Source organism: Chenopodium quinoa, unplaced genomic scaffold (genome assembly GCF_001683475.1).
Source record: "Chenopodium quinoa cultivar QQ74 unplaced genomic scaffold, ASM168347v1, whole genome shotgun sequence".
NCBI lineage: Eukaryota > Viridiplantae > Streptophyta > Magnoliopsida > Caryophyllales > Amaranthaceae > Chenopodium > Chenopodium quinoa.
The window spans coordinates 3,409,780-3,432,453 of record NW_018744537.1 but is presented as its reverse complement, the minus strand read 5'-3'; the positions used below and the strand labels follow the sequence as shown (position 1 = coordinate 3,432,453).

Below are 22,674 nucleotides of genomic sequence, written 5' to 3'. Positions count from 1 at the left end.
ATAAAAAAAAATTAAGGACACACCAAAAAATGACACGTGTCATTGCTAGTACGTCTTTTAGTATATAGTAATATTAGTATTATTATTATTATTATTGATATTTAAAACATGTTTACTTAAAACCTTTATAAAACACACCTATATCGTAATTAGACGATCATATAAAGATTCACCGTATTTATTTATCAGACCCATATTATATTACTATGGCGGGTCATGGCTTTTAAAGGCCTCCATTCCTCTCTGAGTTATTTCATTGAAGCGCACTCAACGTTCTCCATTGAAGCGTTCTCCGTTGAATCTAATTCTTATATCCCCCATTGAAGCAGCTTCTAAGGTAAGTTGTTTGTTGTTGTTATCATCACATCAATTTCACAATGTAGGGTTTATATTTGATCTAATCTAATTTAATTATCAGTGCTTTAAGTTTAGGGTTCGTAAATTCTTAGATTATGAAACATCATATCCAAAAGAAAAGAAAATTACGAGCGTAATATGATTATTGAATCAAATACCCCTAAAATTATGTATTTTTGGAGATAATTGAATATGAAATCAAATCTCTTTTCCCCTGCTTATGGCTACTGGGTCATGGTATATGATGGTAGAGTATTGGTATCGGAAGTTGGATGCTGGTATGGCATGTCAAGATTGTCAACCTTCACATTACAGTGCCCATCGTGCCAGCCATTGTTAATCTGTTGGTTTCGAAGCAATTCTGAACCTTTTGTTTATGCAACACCATGAACCTTAAGCATTCATTACTTTGTCACTTTGTCCTCATTCCTGGGAAATGCTGGTGGCACTTAGATTGCTCATTATAAAGCATAATACTTGTCAAAGCCCAAGTGCCAAAAAGGTGCTGGTGTCTATCTGCTTCTGAATGTGGGATTATTTAGCAGTTTGTTAAGCCAACCCAAGTTACCTAACCAAATTCTCTAATTTCACCTGCTTCTCGTCGTGAGCTATTTGCTGGTCCTTCCAAAACACTTACGCTTTGACACCTAGTTAATCCTTAATGATGGAATAGTGTTATACTTTGAGGAATTCATGATATTGACGGTCTTGCTCTCTTGTACTTATTCAATTTGTTCCAAGTCCAGCAAAGCAACAGGCTACAGGATTATTATGCCTAAAGTTAAATCTTGATGTATTAGGTACATTCTTATCAAGTTACCATAAAATTTGGTTCTTTGAGATCCTTCGACTTTGTCATTTCGAATCTTTATTTTTGAGGTATTGTTAACTTGATATGCTCTGTAGGAGATGACCTTTTATTAGTTTTACATATACGAGTTCCATTTCAGCTTTTCATCTTTATGATAAATGGGCAGGATCTGATGGTTTGAAGAATTCACCCTTGATACAATATGCCATAAAGTTTGTGCCACTTTATCTTCTGATTGCAGAAAAGGTTCTGTTGTAGGTTGATGGCTGCCCTATCAACCTATCATCTTAATGCTTCTGAAGTAACACGAGCCATGAAGGCTACCTTTTCATAAATATACTAATTTTCAAGTTACATCAAAGCTTGAGTCCTTGGTGATGAATCAATTTGGAAATTGGAATTCTATCATAGAGTAGTTAATATGTTAAGGCCATATATTATGAAATGATCTGTAATAGACTAGCTTTAGGAGGGGCACTTTGGGAAGTGTAATAGACTAGCTTTAGGAGGGGCACTTTGGGAAGTTTAGTATTATTAGGTTAATAGTCTTTAGCCTTAGTATAAATAGAGGGAGAGGGGAAAGGAAGGGGTAGGCAGAAATTTATTAGGGAAACCTAGAGAGAGTCATGGCCTAAAGCCATTTTGGAGAGTTGTGAGCTAAACTCACTATTGAAGACTGATAGCCTTAAGCTATTAACCCTATCTTTTGTAATCTTTACGCCATTATCAATCAAATTTTAAGCTTTAATGTTCAGTTACTTGCATTATTAAACCAGAAATATTAAGCCAAAAAATAAGTTCATCACATGATCTAAGAACACTGAAGTGATGCTGGTTGTTTTGGTATTATTCCTTGGATAATTCCTCTTTCAGAAACATGTATGAAGACTTTGAGCACTGACCGACATACAATCTATTTGTAACCTTGTTTCAAGTGTACTTTTGCACTTAAACTACTAGGGTTATTATACTTATCTCCAGCCCAAATTCATCTTTTTTGTATCTGATTTTCATCCCTGTTTTAGTTTTGCATGTGTGTGTTGTGGTGTCTTTTTGATGTTTTTATTCTTGAAGCTATTTCAGATTTCTGTGATAGCTAATTGACTGCTCCTTTCTTTTGGGTAATCATCTTTTCTATTTATTTTGAAGTTTCAGTTCCTCACTTAAATTTGTAGTTCTTTTAGCTGTGCATTGCGTCTTTCAATAAGTTAATAACCATTTGCCCCATTTTTCCACAGGATTGCAGGACGCTGTTGACTGTGAAGCTAAAATGGCGGTAATCACTAACTCTTGCTATATTGGTGATGGTGTTATATGCAAAGATCAATCTTATATACATAGTTCTTTTATTATGCAGTTTTTAGTAGCAAGTTCAGAGTGTAATTTGTCAGTGGTTACAAGTGCATAGCTGATTGTTATCTGATTTAATTGATGTATGATGGTATTGTCTTGGTTTTTTAGTATGCCAGCATGTGAAAATGTTTTCATGATTGTGAATGACATTTGCATGCCACTGTCATTTTGCAGGATCATAACATGACATTTGCATGCCACTGTAATGCTGTTTCATTGTGATTAGCACTCAACATATATGGGATTTACTATTTTTTCTTTAATAACTTCATTCTTTTGTCATGTTATGATGGTTATGTGATGTCTTGGTCTTAAATCATCTGCTAATGAATTTTAAACCCTTGATTTTGCTTGTCATATCAGAAATCAGGCTGTTATGTAATCCCTCTGTAAAGTACATTCAAATGCGTTTTTTTCCTTGGTCGTAGCCCTTGTAAACCCTTTGTTGTCCTGCTGTCATATAACAAAACCATTATTGTAACCGATGTCTTCGCATGCATGAAAGTTTTATTGCTAGCTAAAATGGGGAAAGAGGTACTTATGTAATGTTGATTTGTATGATACCCTGTGTACTGTAGATGCTGCTCATTTAGATTGCGTTAGCCCCTGAATTTGGGGAGGTGGGGGGGGGGGGGCATTTATTCATTTGCAGTGTGTATATTCAGTTGTAAGTTTTGTGGATTTTTACCACATTTTCGCATATTTTTCTCTTCTGATTTACCAGTCTTTGAAGCCTTTTTTTTTTTTTTTTCCCTTTGTTTTTTTTTTTTTGTGTAGACTGTCCCAGTTAACCCAAAACCTTTCTTGAACAATCTGACTGGAAAGCCAGTCATTGTGAAGCTGAAGTGGGGAATGGAGTACAAAGGTAACGTGTTTGTTCGTCACCTATATATATGCTCATGAGCCCAACATTATTAATAGGTTTTAAGCCAAAAGAATAGAAAAGGAGGGGATGATATCTTAATTTCTTTGGTAGTTGCAGTTTCATATTTGTTTTGATGTTTTTTTTATTTGCTTGAGAATTTTGTAAGACAATGTTTGTCCTATGCAATCTTGCAGGCTATCTTGTGTCAGTTGATGGGTACATGAACCTACAGGTACATACTTGCCTGTTCTGAATGATACATCTTCTTAAGAATTAATTAATGTTCTAATCCGTGTTCTATTATTGACTTTCATAATTGCTGATGTTTTTTTTTTTTTTTTATTGATAACTTGGTTGCAGCTGGCGAACACAGAAGAGTATATTGAAGGCCAGAAGACCGGAGATCTTGGAGAGATTCTTATCAGGTTATTAAGCTAGACTTCTGTTCAAATATAAATATCTCAGTTTGGTTTTTGTTTCTGGATCTCTTTTAAAAAAATTCTGTGTGCAACATTGCAACTGTTAAGTTATGGTTTAATCTGTCAACTTTATTGGTTAGAATATTGGTGAAGCGGTGTCACTTTAAAGTTTGAAATTCATGTTCAGACCCTAACTGTAAACACTTGAAGTTTATGTCTGATTTCCTGTCAAAAAAAGAAGTGTATGTCTGATTTAAAAAGAAATCATTTTTTAGCTGAATTTCTTAATTCTGATGCAATGAAAATCTCTAAGGTAACAAACTTAAGTTTCCTTTGTTTGGCTTCTTGCTAGGAAAGATAAGAGACAATAAACTAGGAAAATGGAGGGAAGGAGAGGAGGAAGGTGAATGATTGGGAAATTAATGTGGTGTCATGTCATTCTTTTGTTTGAAAAGTTTGATCTTTTACATTCTTTGGAAAACTATTATCGGTATAGGAAAATTATTTTCAACCCTTTACAAACAAAAGGAGAAAAATGGTAAATCTAGATATCTTTGAAAATTATTTCCCCTAACCAAATGCTGCCTAAGACTATATTGCATTATTGCGTTTATCTTTTTGAAAATGTCATTATTGCATTATTGCCCAAGACTAACACTAGAATTGTGCTGTGTTTTTTCTTTTTATTTGTTTAGATGCAATAACATACTGTATCTCCGTGGAGTTCCTGAGGACGAGGAGATAGAGGATGCTGACAGAGATTGAAGAAGAATAACCTTTTTGCTCAAGATGCAGCTGATACAATGTTATGCAAAAACTCAGTGAAGATTGAGTAATATTAAGCTCATGTGAGGTAGTTATTGTTAGGCGTAACTGTTGAATTTTCTGGATGTGATGCATTTGATGTAAAAGATTAACTTTTTATGAAAATAGAAATTTCTTATTTTGATCATTGCAAAATTATGTTAATTGCAACAGTTGAAAGTAGAACGAGGGTTCTGTCAATTTACTGGACAGTCTAATTGTAGGGATCAACCGAAGGGGGCAAGGGAATTTGGGAATACGATTTTCCTAATATATTTTCAAAAATACTCATCTCATTCCAATTAGTTGGTTTAATAATCGAAGAGAATCCTTGTACATGAGAAGTTGAGAACATTTGTGATTATTAAGCATACTTGAAATTGAATGGGGTCAGAGGAGCAAGATCAAGACTGAAAAAATAGACTGACGATATCTGCGGAGCATAACATGGGTTTACCAAGAGTGTACAATCAACAAACACAGAAATGTCAGCCATAGCTAGTTATACTATAACAGCAACGACAAAGCCTTAGCCCCTACATTTAGGTCGGCTGCTATGGCTAGCCATTCAGTACCAAAAAAAACAAGCTCGTGTGTTGCAAAAACCAAAAAGGGGAGGGAACATCCTGAGACTAGCTAGAACTTAAGACATCAAAGAACAAACCAAAGCTTATCGTCGACAATGAGCTTTGCACATTATGCAGTCATAGAAGCAAAATCCACCACAGTGAAGTGGACAATCAAGCTTCATTCCTGTGCACCTTCCTCCTCCCATGCATTGTGCAAATTCTCCTAACTTAAAGTTTCCACGACCATATCTTTGCTTTTCATGTCGCATTCTTCCTCCTCGTCCCCCTCCACTACATCGGCCCCACTTCCATGACCCTGCACCGCCACCTCCCCAACCCCATCCTCCCCCACCTCTACCGCCACCACCACCACCACCTCCACCTCCACCTCCATTCTGCCGTTTCTTGTCCCCTAAGGTAACTGTAGTATAATCGGAAGTAGTAATATCATGTGGTAGGTTAACAATCAAGGCGGTCGCATTATTGGCTTGAGTTGTGGATGCATTAACACTTTGGTTGCTACTACATAGGCCAAACAAGGCCATAGAGAATAGAAAAATGAGGGTTAAGCTTCTTACTATCTCCATGATAACTTCTTAGTTTAATTCACTGCCAAATTATGCAGAAGTTATGCAGTATATATAGTATGTACTATAATACGTAACGCTTACATGTTACGGTTACTCGACATCCTTATCCTACACTCATTCCCACTCCTCAAGAGAGAGAGAGAGAGAGAGAGCGGTAGATTGCATTGCACTCGTGAATAAACTACAAGTGGGCAGACAAAGACAAAAAGTACTCATAGAGTCATAGGTTGTTAGTTCGTTACCATAATAAGAACATATAGTATTAGTAACAAGTAGAATGGACCGATTAGTTACAACTACAAGTATAAGCCAGTTTGTGGGAACAAATCAACTATACGAGTGCGTTGTCCTTGAAAAATTCAATTGCTAATAATGAATGAAGTCAAGAAGTTGTTGGCTCACTTGAATTGAGGTTGTTTTTTACCGCCATGTTTATCGGAAAGTGAGGTTAAGATATTTGAGAACCAGAAGGAGGCTGATGTTGCAAAAGCAAATGCAGAGCTTGCTGCTCTGAAGGCCGGTTGGTCAAAGTCGGCTCAGTTGCCAGGAGTTGAGGCTGAGAAGGCTGTTTCCCTTAGAGGGGCCGGAGTACAAGTCGAGGTGGAGAAGAAGAATGCTCTCACTAGGACTGAAGAACTCAGGGCTGACCTCCTCAGTAAAGCCACTGTTGAGTATGACATCAAGGTACTGATTCTAATCAGTTTTTGCTAAACTTGCTAAGGGTATATGGTTAACATTTTGCTTTTCTTATCTAGTTCAGTTTTATCTACTAAGGTTATTAGCTGTTAATGGTTATTAGTAGTACAATGCAGTGAATGCACCTTAAAGTTGAAATGCTAACCAAATCTGGTAATGGAAATGTGAGCAGCATACAATTCTGACCCTGTGACACTTTCTGTTTGTTCTGTGTTTTGCAAAATTAAGCTTCTATCTGGCTACTATATCTTGTTGCTTCCTTCTTATCCAACTTCCAATGCTGTGAAAAGGTGTGCAAATTAAACGAATTTAAGGCCTGATCTTTTTACTGATCTTAATAAATACTTTAATGACAGTAGATACTAGTATCGGAAATAAATGTGTGAGTAGTAATTTTCTGTTTCATCTCCTTGAGTTACTTCCTGCTTTGAATTAACATGCTAACTTTTTATTACCAGGTTCAAGAAGCAAATAGAAACCAAGCTGAGGCAAAACCAAGCTGAGGCAGAAAAGGCATCAGCAGATGCAGCATTCTACACTTGCCAGCAAGGAGCTGATGCAGACCTCTATGGCAAGAAGAAAGAGGCTGAGGGAATCTCGACCCTTGCTCAAGCCCAAGGATATCACCTAAGTACCGTTCTCAAGGCCCTTGATGGAAACTATGCAGCATTCACATTGTGGAATGGAAATGGGTCTGGTGGATCCATGAGAGATGTGGCTGAGATCTGCAGCATGCTGCTGCCACTAGTGAAGAAGGTTAACAAACAGACTGGGCTGCTGCCTCCTGCTTGGCTTTGCCACTCTAACTGATGACACTGATTCTGTTGCTGCAGCTGCCAAGTGAGGTGGCCTTTGAATATACGAAACTTGATTCATTAGGGGACGAGTTATTCTATACAGTTTGTCACTAATTAGATGCTAGGTTATTGGAACATCATATTATGATGTACTCTGGTCTGTTTTGTTTGTATGCTTTATACACATACTTTCTTAGAAATATTTTGCTAAATTCAATCCATACATAATACCATATAGTTGCAAATTACATCTGTTTATGATTACAGTTTGCTCCTGCTTTTGTTATTCTTACATAAACTCATCTAAATGTTTGTTTGTGGCCTTTTTGTCTAGAACAATATCTAAAAAACAGAAGAAACATTGTGCGACTGTATGACTCATTATACAAGCTCTATAGCGGGAGTGTGTGCCCGAGTCTGCAGTTTATATACCATATAATGATCATATGTTCTGTTAACTGATATTTATTTTCCTGAAAAACCAATATGAACAGATCACGCAGAAGAATGTTTGTAATTTGCACAACACCCTAGAAATGCAAGCAAACTACTCAAGTATTAGCTATGTTGCACGTGGAAAATTATACAGCACAACAGAGGCGTAGTACTGCTTTTGTTTGTTTATTCTGCTGTTCCAATTTATTCAGCAGTAGACCAAAACTCGACAGAGGTTAAACCTAGCCAATGACAACAAAAACACATCACCTCACAAACAAATTGAGAATGCTAATAGTACTCAAGCAAGGTCTGAGGTTTGCGAACTTATGAGCCAAATTCTATAGTTTGTAAATAATAAATACTTTATACGTTATTAACACAATCAAGACCTGACAGAATTGCGAAGCCTTTCAGTGAGGCATTACAATAGAAGGGTAATTCTTTTGCTGAAAGTGCAACTCTAGACATGGTTCTTGAGGAACGTCACAACTATAAACATGGGTATTGGAGTCCATTAAATTCGAACCACCTTTTCAGCTTCCTCAACACTTAACTGGAATTCCTATATCTAATCTCGTAGTTGGCATATGTTGATCAGGAACTGCAGCCCCAGCTTGAACACACAATTCCACCACTGCACCTCCTGACCATATGTAATAGCTTCGAAGTTCCCACTTCATAGGAAGACCATTGACATCCGGAATATGCCACACATAGTTTACTTTGATGTCTGTAATCAGGAAGGAGAACCTCCCGATGATGAGGAGGGAGATGATTCTGAGATACTAGATGAATTGACGACTAGTCGAGGGGAGTTCATGATCAGAGCTATGAGCTTTGATAATCCTCAAGTGAGAACTAAAAGTGCTTTTTTTTAACTTTATCCTGTACTTTAATAACATAGTTGTTCTTAACCTCTTTTATTCATTAATCATTTCTCTTGTGCCTATTCCAGATTCATCCTCAAGCGAGTACTAGTTCAGAATAAAAAATACAGGCATTGTATGAGGCAGGTGGAAAGGCGGTGATAACGAAGATGAAGATGAAAGATGGCTTCAATTCAAAAGACATTCGGAAAGATTTTGCATCAGAAATTTTAAACCTTGAAAAAGAGGATCAAAGAAATATGTGAAATTTAATCGCATGTTCTTATAAAAGCATGCAGACTGGAGAGGAGGAATGGCACAAAATTTTTAGTTGAAATTCAGAAAGATGAGGAATGCACATACAGTACAAACTCAAAAATTAGTTAAGTTAGCAAGCTTTACGAATCATTGTAGAATATTGATAGGAAATTCTGTAAAAAAAAAAAAAAAAAACTTGTGCAACATTTTTGCTGTGAAAGGTAAGAATTTTGAAAGCTTTATCTGTTTCGTTATCTAAATTTTGTGTCAAATTACCATATATGGGAGACACATTGTAGTCTTCTTACCTCCATCACATGGAAGTCCAGGCCACATAGATTTATATTGGCGAAGTAAGACTCGATTTGCGACAAGGAAATCTAGGCCTTAGCGCATCAAACATCTAACATTAGTACCATAAACAGCACCCTAATAGATAGAATTTAAAACAAAAGTCCACACAATGATAATATAAGGCCATAATCTATCACATATTAGGCAATGTTGCCATTCTCCGAGAAACAACGGTACAAATTGAGTGAAAATGCCACCAAATTAAACTTCCTATTTCATGATTCATTGCATACATTGTTTATTTTCAGGAAGAGTATATTTTACAAAGCTTAAAATTTCCTTCCAACAATTAAAGTCTTAACCTATTACAAGATGCTATTCAAATTCCGATGTGCTAGTTTCAACCAGTCCTCACAAAGTTGTATAAAAACCAATCCTCAACAGTGGGCTACTACACAAATTGCAAAAATAAATCACATGTAAACAATTTAACTACATGCAACATTGCAACAACAATCAAAGCATGTAATGAAAAAAAAAATCCATTAAAATGCTACGGTGCACAAGCAAAACCATATGACAAATGATGCCGAGATTGTGATTCCATCAGACGACTTGGTAGTTTTCTGTGCAAAGCTGGGTTCTTTGTGAAAATTTGGGAGGAGGTCCACCTTTTAGAGGCAAAATGTTGGTAACCTGCACAATCACAAGAAAATAAAAAACAAAAACTAAATCAGAACATAAACAAAACTAGAATCAGCAGCCCTTAACATATAACTGATAAGAAAAGAAACCTGAATCAATGTTTACTCTTACAAAAAACAACAAATAAATTCTAAAAAGTATTGACACAAATCATATATTTCAAGCCCAGCATCAACATTGACTATATATAATGGTGTTTGGTATTTATAAAAAAAAAAAAAAACATACCTTTAAGTCACTGAATGTCTTTGTAGCAGTAAATCGCACAGAGATGGGAAAGAAAGCGGATGAGTCTGCTGCAGGCACAACAAACTCCAGAGCACCACTGCAACATCATAAAAGATCAATATTCAACATTTCAACTCTTTTTTTCTACCATAAAACATAATTTTCAGTTGCTACATTATCTTTCATAAGGAATGCAGATACTACTCCATAGTAAAATATTCACCTGCGATTAGAGTCATCAATCAGAACAAGGGACCACTCCAATACAGAATTTCTGGGATCATATCTGTTAAAGAGATATATGCAGAAGTGTAAGTTTCCAGAACTGTAAACATATATTGGACCCCAACAACATGAAAAAACTACAGCAATGCCAGCAGAAAGCCAAATCATCCATGAGTAGGAATACTGACTGTTGAGTGTTGACATATTTAACCAAGATTATAAAAATTACTTAGTATCATATTAATCACTTTCACTCACCTCCAGTCCCCCTCAATTTGCGTTACATTTGGTGCCTCTCTAAGAGCAGGAAGGGGTACCGAGATAACAACATTTTGTAGATCAAACATTGTTGAAGCTTCATACTCAATGCTGACGTAAGTATCACTTCCAGAAATGGAAGGCCAGCAATTGACTGCCATAAAAGATAAATCATGAGAAGATGAAAAGCAACAAAATCAAAAATCCCAGGTGTAGATATTATAGAGATAAGTATGCAAAGCAATAAACTCACTTGTCAAAGGAACAGCTGTTTCATCTGTACTCTGCATTCTCCACCTTAGAAGGCCAACACCATCTCCTTGGCCAGTGGGAAAAGGTCTGTTAGGATCTTTAAGACCCAAAATACCCTCATTTGAATACAGCTCTTTGTTGATGTTAGGGTGCGTTTTGAACAAGACACTAGGATTGCCACCAGACTCGACCTGCATATTGCATAGCAGACAAACCATTTATAGCAGAAAGCATGATATCTAGCATAAATAGTTTAAAAATTAACGAAGCATATGCAACTTGAACTACTAATAAATACAATAAACCAGAACTAATCCTGTTATGGGGTGTTTGCTTGGAGGCCTATAAGCTTGGTTTATTATTTGTAATCCCAACCACTGGCATGAGACTTTTTTGTTGGGAATGGGACGGGGATTAAACCCCACTATCCCAACAGATTAATATCTAGGGAGGGGGAAAGGGAGCATGTATTATGAGTGGGATAAGGGATTGGAAACAAATTAACCATGGGAAGAAACTTAAGGTATTATAGTAAATTTTATTGCTTATTTCCTAACTTCATCACATGCCAAATTAGAGACTGGGAATTCATTTATGAGATATGGTCTTGAGGGGGGCACTAAGACTTGGGAAGGCCACCAAGTAGAAAAGTAGGAGCAGAAAGAAGTACCTGAACTTGGATAAAAGCATCTTTCTCCTCAAGAATCTGAAGAGACAGAGTGCCTTGTACATCAAAGTTACTGAGACTTCCATCTTGTTTGAGTGTCACATTGAGCTTCTCCTCCACAGTCAATGTTAGAGGATCAGTAGGAGGTGGAGCAGCAGCCTTAGATTTGCTTAATGTTGGTGGGACATCCTCAACAATCATTTCACCTTCTGCTTTCAGGGATTCCAAGAATTTGTTTGTTCCTTGTGATTTACCAAGCTTCATACCAATATTCTGTGGAGCAGAAACAGGAGCTGCTGGACGACCTGATACCACCAACCAAACAAAGAGAATCAGCAGTGGTAGAGTGAAAATCAGGTCAACTCTTTACCAAGAATAATAGAACAAACCAAAGAATACATCATGTACAGAAAAAACATCATACAGGCAAGATCAACAGTTAAGACTACGATTCATTTATGTCAACCTTTGATATGACAGAGATACAATATCAGCAGCCTATATCAGACCCCAAAGAACTAGACCTTAATGTATACAGTTGGCAGTACTTTCTAGATGTGTAACAATTGGATAGCCATATACTTCTAATGATGCAATTATTGACAACAAACCAACATCAGAGTCAGAAATTATAAAGTCAGCTTTAAAAATACTTCCTCTGTTCCACAAATATTGCAACAATGATGAAATTACGCATCCCAAAGTACATTTTATATGCTAAATATCTATAATTATATAAGAGTAAAAATTATAAAAAGTTGGTATTGTGAAAGTATTTTACGAGACAAATCTAGCAAGGCCCCACATGACTATATTTTACTTTACGTATAAAACATAATTTGTGTAGTCAAACAAGCATGATGAATAGTGTAAAAGTTCAATTGTTGCAATATTACTAGAACGGAGGAAGTATGAGAAAAGTGTGTAATCGTCCCTCCACATTATATATACTTCCTCCATTACTTTTTAGTCAACAACTTTGACTTTTAGCACTACTATTCACATGTTACTTTGACTTCATTGCGTGATTTATTCATAAGAAATAAACAGTCTTGTTTGATTCGTCTCAACATCTATTATCCAAATATCAAATTTTTATACTCCCTCCGTTAAATATTATCTGCAACTTTTGTAATTTTTGTCCGATCAGGGTTATGTGCAACTATCTGTTTTTATTCCATTTTTAGTAAACAAAAACCCTTAAAATTTAATATTTACCCTTACTTAAAAATTCTGATTTTCTTAATTTTGCCCTTAACTTAATTTAACCACATTAACCTAAAACTAATCAAATTTCCCTAATTTAATTAATCCCTCCATTCACTACCAACCCCAACCACCAATAATTTCAAATTCTTCCTGATGAACCTCATCCATTCATCATCCTCTTCGTCTCTTCATCTTCTCCAATTCATCCTTCATAACAATTCCTCTCTCCTCTTCGTCCTTCGTCTTCTCCGGTTCCTCTCTCCTCATCATCCTCTTCGTCTTCCTCTCTCCTCTTCGTCCTTCATCTTCTCCAATTCATCACCCTCTTCGTCTTCCTCTCTCCTCTTCATCCTTCATCTTCTCCAATTCATCATCCTTCACTCTCCAAATCGGGACTTTAAACAGCAAATCTGGGTTTTCTGATTTTGATTTCATTTTCCGAGTTTTGATTTCGTCTTCCTCTCTCCTCTTCGTCGATTTTCTGAGTTTTGGTTTCAATTTTATGGGTTTGGATTTCAATTTTCTGGGTTTTGATTTTCAAGGTTTTGATTTCGAATTTCTGGTTTTGATTTCGAATTTGTGGGTTTTGATTTCGAATTTTCTGGGTTTTTAATTTCAAGATTTCGATTTTCGTGGGGGTGGTAGTGGTGGTGGTTTCGTGGGGGTCGTAGTGGTGGTGGTTTTGTGGGGGTGGTCTGAGTTAGGGTTGGGTCTTGGTGGCGTGGGTGGTGGGGTGGTCTGGGTTAGAGGTGGGTCTTGGTGGTGGGGTGATCTGGGTTAGAGGTGGGTCTTGGTGGTGGGGTGGTCTGGGTTGGAGGTGGGTCTTGGGTTGGAGGTGGGTCTGGGTGGGTGGTGGGGTGGTCTGGGGTGGTGGGGTGGTCTGGGTTGGAGGTGGGTAGGGCTGGTGGTGGTAGTGGCTTCGTGGGGTTGGTAGTGGTGTTGGTTAAGGCGGTGTTGGCTGACCTTTGCCACTTGATTACATTCTCTCTTCACCTTAATTACATGCCACAAGTTACTTAACTTTCACTAATCTTTGCCCTTTAAAATTTGCATTGGCAACCGTAAACTGTACTTTAGTTGCAGATAATATTTAACGGAGGGAGTATTTTTTGTTATACATAATCAAAGATATTAATATTTGAAATTATGCATTGGCAAACATGCCTAAATGAAATATGTCAAATAATTGTGACACAGAGGAAGTACAAAATACTCGGTAATTTTTTTTTTAAAAAAAAAACTCTGGCTAGCTTTCAATCAACATGAGAATCACCCCAATGCTTCTAAAGAACCACCTACCTTAATTACTAGAAGGAGTCGAATATTCATAAGGAATCACAACCTTACCCTTACCTTGATGATACTGTCAAAAGATTAAGTATTTGAGCTATCAAATAAAGTATCTGAATCATACCTTTTGGTTTGGTGGAGAATGAATCCAGATCAGTTGACGGTCCAAACCCAGAATTACTGCCAAATCCACTAGTGCTGCTAGATATGCTCATGTCACTGAAAGTACTTTCCAGTCTTGAAGAACCCATGGACGACATGTAATTACCTTTGTCACCCCTGCTCTTTTCCATCTGCCAAGGTCAAACATCGTTTTATTGACAAACTTCCATGTATACAACAATCCAGTTGCCCGTCTATCACTGATAGAAACAGCATAGAGGCAGGGAGAGAGGCAAAAGAAAATGATACCTTGTTTTTCTCAATTTCATTAGCTTTGCGCTTCATTATATCCTTGGTTTCATTAATCTTACTTGCAATCACCAGCTTGTGCAACTTCTCTTCATGACTTTCCATCTCACAGTACTGTTTCACCTGTGCAACGGTGACAGTTTCTTTGTGCCCAAGGGCAATAATTTCATCAAAGGCGAATATGAGCTCAAATGCTGCTCTACATATTCCTTCTTCATCCAAAGAGTAAGCATATTCTGGTACCTTTGTATGCTTAAGGAATAACATTCATTAGACAGTAAGATTTAACTACCACATCCAGCAACATGAAAGAGGAGGAGCTTTACAGTACTGAAGGAGCAATAGAACACACAAAAACAAGAATAACAGCAGCACGGACATGCACACATGTAAGAAAGGAAATCAATCTAATTTCCAGCAATTCAGTCAACAAAAATTGAAGTAAATTGTGAGCTTATAGTCTGTGAGGAAGCACATATGAAGGATACAAGTTTAGAAAGCATCCGTAAAGTCTCCAAGTCCTCCAAAATATTACTTTGCTTGTTAGTAACCACAAGCAAGAAAAGAGCTTCAATAGGTTGGTAAACGTATCGGACATTTTCAGTCTCAACATAAGTATGCTGCTTTCCAGTCCCAACCAGCTTAGGAAAGGCAGCAAGGAGGCCTTCAATTCTTATGCGACTCATGTCCACAAATTGCCTGGAGACAAGAGCTGCAAGGAAGTTGGAAAAAGAATTAATGCCACTACAACAAAAGTCAGACGTAAACACAGAAACAAAGTTTCATCAAATACTCTAAGACTCCCTGCAAAAAAATTATGCTTGCAACATCTATTCCCATACTATCCACAAACCGTGTCCTACGATACCTTCAATGAGCAAAGAACAGAAACTAAAGAGCCAAAAGCATATTTTAGCTATATGCAGGCACTAATTCAAATCTAGACTAAGCATCAATAGTGAGATTCCTCCAAATCTGCATTTGATTTATAATTTAACTAAAATAAAACACAATGCAAAAACTTCAAAACTACAAAGGATCTATGGGACTGCATACATCATCAACATAAAAAAAAGCTCAAGGTGCACTAGAGCAATAAAGGTCCTTCTGCGCCTATGTGTGTCCCTTTGTAATGAGGTGTACAATATAAACTATAAAAATTTACTGAAGTTGTGTGGGCACCACTAGAAAGTTAAAAACATGAGAATTGTGGAAAACTCAAAGATATATAACTGAAAAAGTAATAAAGAACTGGAGTATGAGACGTCTGAAGACAATAGCTTGAACTCCTTTTTTTTAAAAAAAAAAAAAAAAAAAAAACACCAAAAATGCAAACAAAAAAAGGCGCATGAGATTCAATGAATGCATGCTAATTGAACAGAGACACGTATCTTACCTTTGCCAGATTTACTGATGATGGAGGCGGCAAGAACAACCTGCATCATCAAGAATCATACAATCAATCACAATGCCAGATAAAATATGCAGAAAGAAACTTCAATATATAATTTGTCACATCACCTAACAAGCTAGCAAAATCCTGTTTGTCAATCACACAATCAGGCACTCTGATGGCCCCAAAAAAAAGGAAAGAAATTCTCAACTTTTCTTCACTAAATAAATAACGCAAAGGTACTCGATTCCATTTCATTTACCCCCAGATACCAAAACAACTTAAGGATGCGCTCCGCAAAGTGAAGGTCATGTGCATTATATAAAATGCTTCAACTTTCAACAAATTGAAAATAGAATGTGCACAACAAGGAGAAATTTAACCCCAATTCTAGTGCACGTCGTACAAGAAGGCGAAAGGCGAACAATATAGCTAGAGATCGCAATAAGTTATAATACAACGGTCATTCTTGTCTAAAATACGTATAAAAGCAATATTACTTGCACACTAAAACCTTTTTAGCAGCAGAGCAGTATCGGATGTTCAACAGATTTAATGTGATGCAAAAGTAGACTTCATATGCTGTTCGGTTGAGTCAAACAGAAACAATCAAGATAATTCGGCTTACTACCATTTCATAAGCTTCATCCAAAATCACTTCGAAATCAAGCAAATTATAGATAAACGCAAAGGCCACAAAACATTGGCAATTTCATGCAATAAAAAGGAAACTGCAAAGAATTTGACTTACCATGATTACGCCTCACAAAATCCCAAAGCTCAAAATCAATTGAAAACGAACGACAAATTCACGCAAACTTCCTGCAATACAATGTCATAAATTAATAAGCATAATTTAAAACCCTAACCATTAGCAATGCAGAAGATCTATAAATGTAATCTCTAGATCACCAAAACAATTGAAAAAAAAAAACACCATAATCCGATTACAAATCACAAATGCAGTACCAAATTAACTGATTTACGATATATTCCGGAAATTTCTAATCCAAAAAACCCTAATCAAACAATTTTGATCAAATTAACACTAAATCAAACAAATTCATTTGAAAATCACAAAATTCAAACAATACGAAGCACGAAAAATCAGATCCAATAAAACAATCATAAATATAATCAATCAAATCAACAATGGTAGATCTCAAACTGAAATTAATTCGGCGAGAAGAAGAAAAGAGGAGAGAGAAAATGGCTTACTTGAGATGAATCGAATCGGAGGGTGGAGAAATGGTAGATCTCCGAGCAAAAGAGCGAGTGTGGAAGAAAGAGAGAGAGTTTGTTCAGAAGTGATTGTGAGATTTGGAGCTGCACCTTTTTATTATTTTGATTTTCATTTCTATTTTATTAATACTTGTATTGTACATTTTTTATTTTCTCAGGGGTGTTTGGTAAATAGGAATTGAGGGTGGGAATCGGACTTTTAATCTCAAATAAAAAAAAAATCTCTTATTTGTTAAATGAGATTGGGAATAAAGAAAGGAATGGGATTGGGAATAAATGGGGTGAATTCCCACCAATTTATTATCTATGGAGGGTAGGTAATAAATGGATGGAAATGAGAATAAGTGGAAAATGACATTTTTGCCATTAATGAAAAGAATGGAGGAGAAAGACTAATAAGGGTAATTTTGTATTTTTGTTATTTATTCCCCATCTATTCCCATCCACTACCCAAACAAAGTATTGTCATATTCTTATATATTTCCAACCATCAATTTGAGATTTGAACAGTTTTTGAGTAATTCCACTCTTCGTTTGAGATATGAACAGTTCTTGAGTAATTTCACTCTTCGAGTTCGGGTACACGAATTACGAGGAGAGTTGTGTTAACATTGGGGGCGTGCATCATCGGGAAACCTGTACCGACGGTGGCGTATTTCGCCTCTAATGCACTAGATTCTGTTCTGCGGCACAACTGTACTATTGAGATCATCAATCGAGATTTTTCCCTTTCATCTTCTCTATTTGTTATTCGAATCGACAGGTATTTTACCAACAGGAGCAACCTCTTGGGGACAATAGTTTTTCCAAGTTTGCTCAAGGCCAAAAGGAACAAGTTTAGCAAGGTTATGGGCTACACAATTCCCATCACGTTTCACATGAGACCAACTAATAGACAAAAAAATTGAGCACAAATCAAGAATATCGCCAAGGACAGTATCAATCTCCAACGATAGCGAAGCCTTTGACAGCCTTTCTATGATGATTTTGCAATTTGACTCCAAGATAACTTCCCTGAACCCGTATCTCTTTCCTCAATTTAAGAGCAAATAATAAGGCCTTGGCCTCAGCCACCTCTGGTGGTGGTTTATAAAAAAATGCTTCTTTTGATGGTTATAATAAAAATACATTCATACAGATACTCCCTCCGTGTTTAAATAAATGAAACGTTTTCCTTTTGTGGTCGTGTTTAAATAAATACAACGTTTTCTTTTTTAGCAACTTCTCTCTATATTTTTTAAATAACATTCTCTCTACTTTTTAATAACATTCTACTACTAATTAATGGTCCTCACAAAACCCCTTATTCTCTTCTCTCGCCTCAAACTTATCCCCATTACCTATTATTTTAATAAATAAATTCAACTAACCTTCCTAAAACTCCATAAAAGTTAAAATGTTTCATTTATTTAAATACGGAGGAAGTATTAAATAATGCCAATTTATTATTATTATATCAAAAATATTTCTTTAATTATAAATTACAAATAAATTTAAATTTTAAACGTTTACTTCGAGATTATTTAGTTAACTGAAAAAAATAGAGCCTTACAATGTACAAGTAAATAAACATACGCTACTTCCTCAGTCCCTATTTTTTTTTCCCCATTTGACTTTTCATGGTCTCCAACGCGTGTCTTAGAACGCATATAACTTCATTTTTATATGCGTAAAAATTATAAAAATTTGATATAAATAAAATATACAATAAGACAAATCCAACAAAACCGCACTTGATTATATTATCTCTTATAAATTAATGAGAATTTACGGTAAAAGATTTTAAATTTTGACTCATTTTTTTGGAATGAGGCAAAAAAATAGGGACAGACTGACAGAGTACTCCTAACACGAGAGGGGAGGAAAATGGGCTTTGGTTGGAAAACGGATATTGGACTATTTATCGATTTGATACCGGGGGCCCTTCAAATAAATGGGCCCTATGCCGAGGGCCTTCTTGCATATCCAGCCATGTTCATGCATTTGACTCAAGAAGGTGCTTAATCAGCGTAGCGTGTTTGCTACTTGAGATCATGGTGCTACATGCCTACATGGCTACATGCCTCAATAGTCAATTTAACAATTTTCCTCAAGTTTTTTCTAACGTGAGGAAAAGGGTGTAGTTTGAAAAGCACTAGTGCTTGGTCTCGATCCTGGTCCCAGCCACGGTCTCGAACCCAATCCATATGTTTATTTCATTTGTCCAATATAGGTTCTATTACTTAACTGACTTTTAATTAGGTGAAAAAATTGATAGATTAGATCAGAGTAAATTTTTGGAACTACTCCTCACATACATGGTATGTGAAAGCAAAGCGATATGATTCAGCCTAAACTAGTTATAGCACGAGATAAAGTTAAAAAAAAGGACAAATCAAGAAAGTAGAGCAAACAAAAGAAAGTGTTAAATACAAGTACTTCATAGAATATCCACTTATATTTATTTTTTTATTTATTTGCTACTTATCATGCAAATGTTGCGATTTAGGTTAAAAGCCGCAACACACATAGGCTTTAAATGCTTCGATTTTTGGCTTGAACCTTAAAGTTTATTTAAGGCCTCTTATGCTAGGGTTTTTGGTTTGAACCGCAACATATGAACTACCAACTGCTATGATTTTGGGTTCGAACCAAAACATTTTGTGAAGGGTGTAAGTGTTGTGCTGCTATGGCTATTGGCCAACAGTATACATGGCACAAAAATACAAAATTAAGCATTTAAGCCCATTTCTTACCGTGTATATAAGGTCTTTTTCCACTAGTGTAAATGTATGTGTGACTATATTGGGTAAAAGTACTTATTTCTTTGGTTCTTTAATGGTAAACTCGTAGTTAGAAATTTAATTTAATCGGTACTTCCTTTGTTTTATATTTGATGACACATTTTATTTAGACACGTTTTATTTGTCAATACCTACTTTATAATGCGTATTAGCAAAAATTATAAAATTTTGATATTTAAAATATAGATAATGAGACGAATATAACAAGACTTCACATGACTATATTTTTTCTAAACACAAAATCACAAAACAAAGTCAAAACAAGTTATGTGAATACTGCACAAAGTCAAACCGTGTCATCTAATTTGGAACAAATGAAGTATATTACAAGCATTTCCCTATAATCAACCACTAGAAATGTTAGTTTAGAAAATGAATAACTTCCTTTTTTTTAATTTTTTTTTTAAGTTGTTAGTTTGAATATTCTATTGGATAAGAGAGAAATATTGAGCATGAGTAGAAGTCAATATACTCTATTAATTCCTGAATTACTAACACAATCAAATATGACACATTTGCTTATGCACTGGTTTGATAATTATTACCATAATTAAATATTAGTAAAAAGAAATTTAAAAACGGATTGTGAAATTTTATGTCAATTATTTTACCGGATAACATTGATTTTGGATACTCCATTAGGAAAAAAAAAAGGAAATTCTACATGGTGGTTTCATAGTTTTGAGTTTTCTGCGTGGAAGACGGAGCTTTTTTGAGCTCTCTTTAGTGGCACCAAGATTTAGAAAAATTGACCATAGTGAACTTTTTTAGGTTTATGGCTAACCTTTTTGGTTAAAATGGTTAAACTTTGTTTTTTTATTAAAAAATTATTTAAATTATATTTTAAAATAATAAAAATTAAAAAAAAAATAAAATTCCCAACCACCTATCCCCACCCCTAGCCTTGCCGGAAACCGGCAAACCACCCCTCTTACCGATCGAAACCGAACGGATGGATCTATACACCACCTTTAACCCATCTCTGACCTCCAAAACCACCAACCGCCAACCTTGACCCCCTAAAACCACCTAAAGTCACCACGCGCTCGTCGGACTTGTTGGTGGTTTTTGGGATCGGGGTGGCTGGGTAGGCGGTTACGGGGGTCAGGGATAGGTTAGTTGACCTTTTAAAAGGTCGGCCGACGAGTTTTGGTGGTCAAGGGGTGCGGCCGACCAATTTTCATTGAATTTAGGGTTCGCGGTGGGCGTGGCGGTTGTTTCGTTGGACTTCGAGTTGTTTGGGGATCGGGGTGGCGATTTTGGGGGTCGGGGCTAGGTCGGGTGGGGTTGTGGAAGGTCGGACGACCAGTTTTGGTGGTTTCGATGGTCGTGGGTTGGGCTGGAAGGTGGTTTCGGTGGTTGGGGGTGGCCGAATTCCGAGCAAGGTTAGGGTTTGCGGGGTGGCTGGGAACTTTTTTGTTTTTTTTTAAATTTTTTTTATTATTTTAAAATATAATTTAAATAATTTTTTAATAAAAAAAATCAAAGGTTAACCATTTTAACTAAAAAAGTTAGCCATAAATCTAAAAAAGGTCACTATGGTCAATTTTTCTAAACCTTGGTGCCACTAAAGAGAGCTGAAAAAAACTCCGTTTTCCACGTAGAAAACTCAAAACTATGAGGCCACCATGTAGAATTTCCCAAAAATAAAACAAACTAAAATCAGAGTTAGTATATGAACAATGCAGAAAGTCAATCAAACAATATCGGTCATTCTAAAATGGAGATAGTATGTAAGAATTAAAATACAATATTTGTGTTTTCAGGATCTTGTTGGAATCATCTTAATGTTTATTTGTTAGTTCAAAATATTAAAATTATATATATATATAAATAATCATGTATACATTAAAATTTGTGGAAATAAAACAAATTTGTTTGGAGAGCACATACTTGATATATGTTTGTACTTTTTTGTAATGACATTCTTGTAAATAATACAAACTTTAATCATCCTACTTCTATTTACTAAAACATATTAAGTAAATTATAGCGTTCAGTAAATATAGTTTTAATAATCAGTAAACAAAAAAAAAGGTAATTTTATTCAATAACATAATACTAAAATAGATACCAGGAATGACACATGTCACTTTCTGGGGCTGCTTTCACTCCAACACTCCCCTCTCCCTTTTTAGCAAAAATCTTTTATTTTTTGAATATTTGGATAATACAACTATAATAATATATTATTCCTAATCGTATATATTATCTTTGTAATAATTGTATTCCTTTTTATTTCGTATTCTATTTACTTAAAATGGTTACACAAGATTTTGACACCTTTTAATCAAGGGAGAATAAGCTATAATTTAAAAGGTTGAAAAATGATGGAGAGTATAAAATAGTGGGGCAAAAAAAAAAAAAAAAACAATTCTATTCTTTGTGTTGATTTGAAATCTTATAAATAATAATAATAATTAAGTGAGTTTTCTGTTAAATATTTCTATAATAATTTTACCAACTTATAACATTTTTTTCCCTTCAAAAAATCTATTAACTATTACTAAAACAGGCCATGCTTACATCGATCATTTTGGAAATATGTCAAGCTATTATTAAAAAAAATTTCTCACCAATAAAATATATGATGTTAGCTTTAAGGTTTTTTTTTTTTTTTTTTTTTTTTTTTTTTTTTTTTTTTTTTTTTTAAAAAAAGTTTTTTCTACTTAGCTTATTTTTTGGAAGTACATTATAATTTTTTTTTTTTTTGCGAATAAATTAATTTATTTATAAAAAGACATACGACATGTACATTGTATAGTTTTATTGGGAATAACATGCATCATTAATATAATATAATGTACACTATTTTAAAATATTTTCAGCATAACCAATCAAAAATATATTTTTTTTCTCAATTGAAGTTTTAATAATATTTGCCTTATTATTTC

General features: G+C 35.4%; 3 protein-coding genes across 5 annotated transcripts; 1 reads left to right on the top strand and 2 right to left on the bottom strand.

Moving 5' to 3' along the window:
- Nucleotides 1–218: 218 nt before the first annotated feature.
- On the top strand, nucleotides 219–4,748 carry LOC110698702 (probable small nuclear ribonucleoprotein F). 3 transcript variants are annotated; one of them, XM_021876204.1, is made up of 7 exons: nucleotides 238–337; nucleotides 2,252–2,289; nucleotides 2,407–2,444; nucleotides 3,299–3,386; nucleotides 3,581–3,618; nucleotides 3,747–3,811; nucleotides 4,501–4,748. In XM_021876204.1, the coding sequence occupies exons 3-7, from the start codon at nucleotides 2,439–2,441 to the stop codon at nucleotides 4,568–4,570; spliced, it is 267 nt and encodes an 88-aa protein (XP_021731896.1). In that variant the 5' UTR covers nucleotides 238–337; nucleotides 2,252–2,289; nucleotides 2,407–2,438; the 3' UTR covers nucleotides 4,571–4,748. The 3 variants fall into 3 exon arrangements, with proteins under 3 accessions (XP_021731897.1, XP_021731896.1, XP_021731895.1); XM_021876205.1 differs by lacking the exon at nucleotides 2,252–2,289 and having other exon boundaries at nucleotides 219–337; XM_021876203.1 differs by lacking the exon at nucleotides 238–337 and having other exon boundaries at nucleotides 2,181–2,289.
- Nucleotides 4,749–4,857: 109 nt separating this feature from the next.
- LOC110698701 (putative glycine-rich cell wall structural protein 1) lies at nucleotides 4,858–5,783 on the bottom strand. Its single transcript, XM_021876202.1, has one exon. It carries the CDS (start codon nucleotides 5,763–5,765, stop codon nucleotides 5,280–5,282), a length of 486 nt encoding a protein of 161 aa, XP_021731894.1. The 5' UTR covers nucleotides 5,766–5,783; the 3' UTR covers nucleotides 4,858–5,279.
- Nucleotides 5,784–9,362: 3,579 nt separating this feature from the next.
- On the bottom strand, nucleotides 9,363–17,155 carry LOC110698700 (coatomer subunit delta-like). Its single transcript, XM_021876201.1, has 12 exons — nucleotides 16,974–17,155; nucleotides 16,507–16,577; nucleotides 15,759–15,798; nucleotides 14,851–15,074; nucleotides 14,363–14,605; nucleotides 14,076–14,244; nucleotides 11,456–11,757; nucleotides 10,787–10,976; nucleotides 10,534–10,687; nucleotides 10,274–10,336; nucleotides 10,051–10,147; nucleotides 9,363–9,813 (listed from the first exon to the last, which is right to left on the bottom strand). Exons 2-12 carry the CDS (start codon nucleotides 16,507–16,509, stop codon nucleotides 9,724–9,726), a joined length of 1,575 nt encoding a protein of 524 aa, XP_021731893.1. The 5' UTR covers nucleotides 16,510–16,577; nucleotides 16,974–17,155; the 3' UTR covers nucleotides 9,363–9,723.
- Between the last annotated feature and the right edge of the window lie 5,519 nt (nucleotides 17,156–22,674).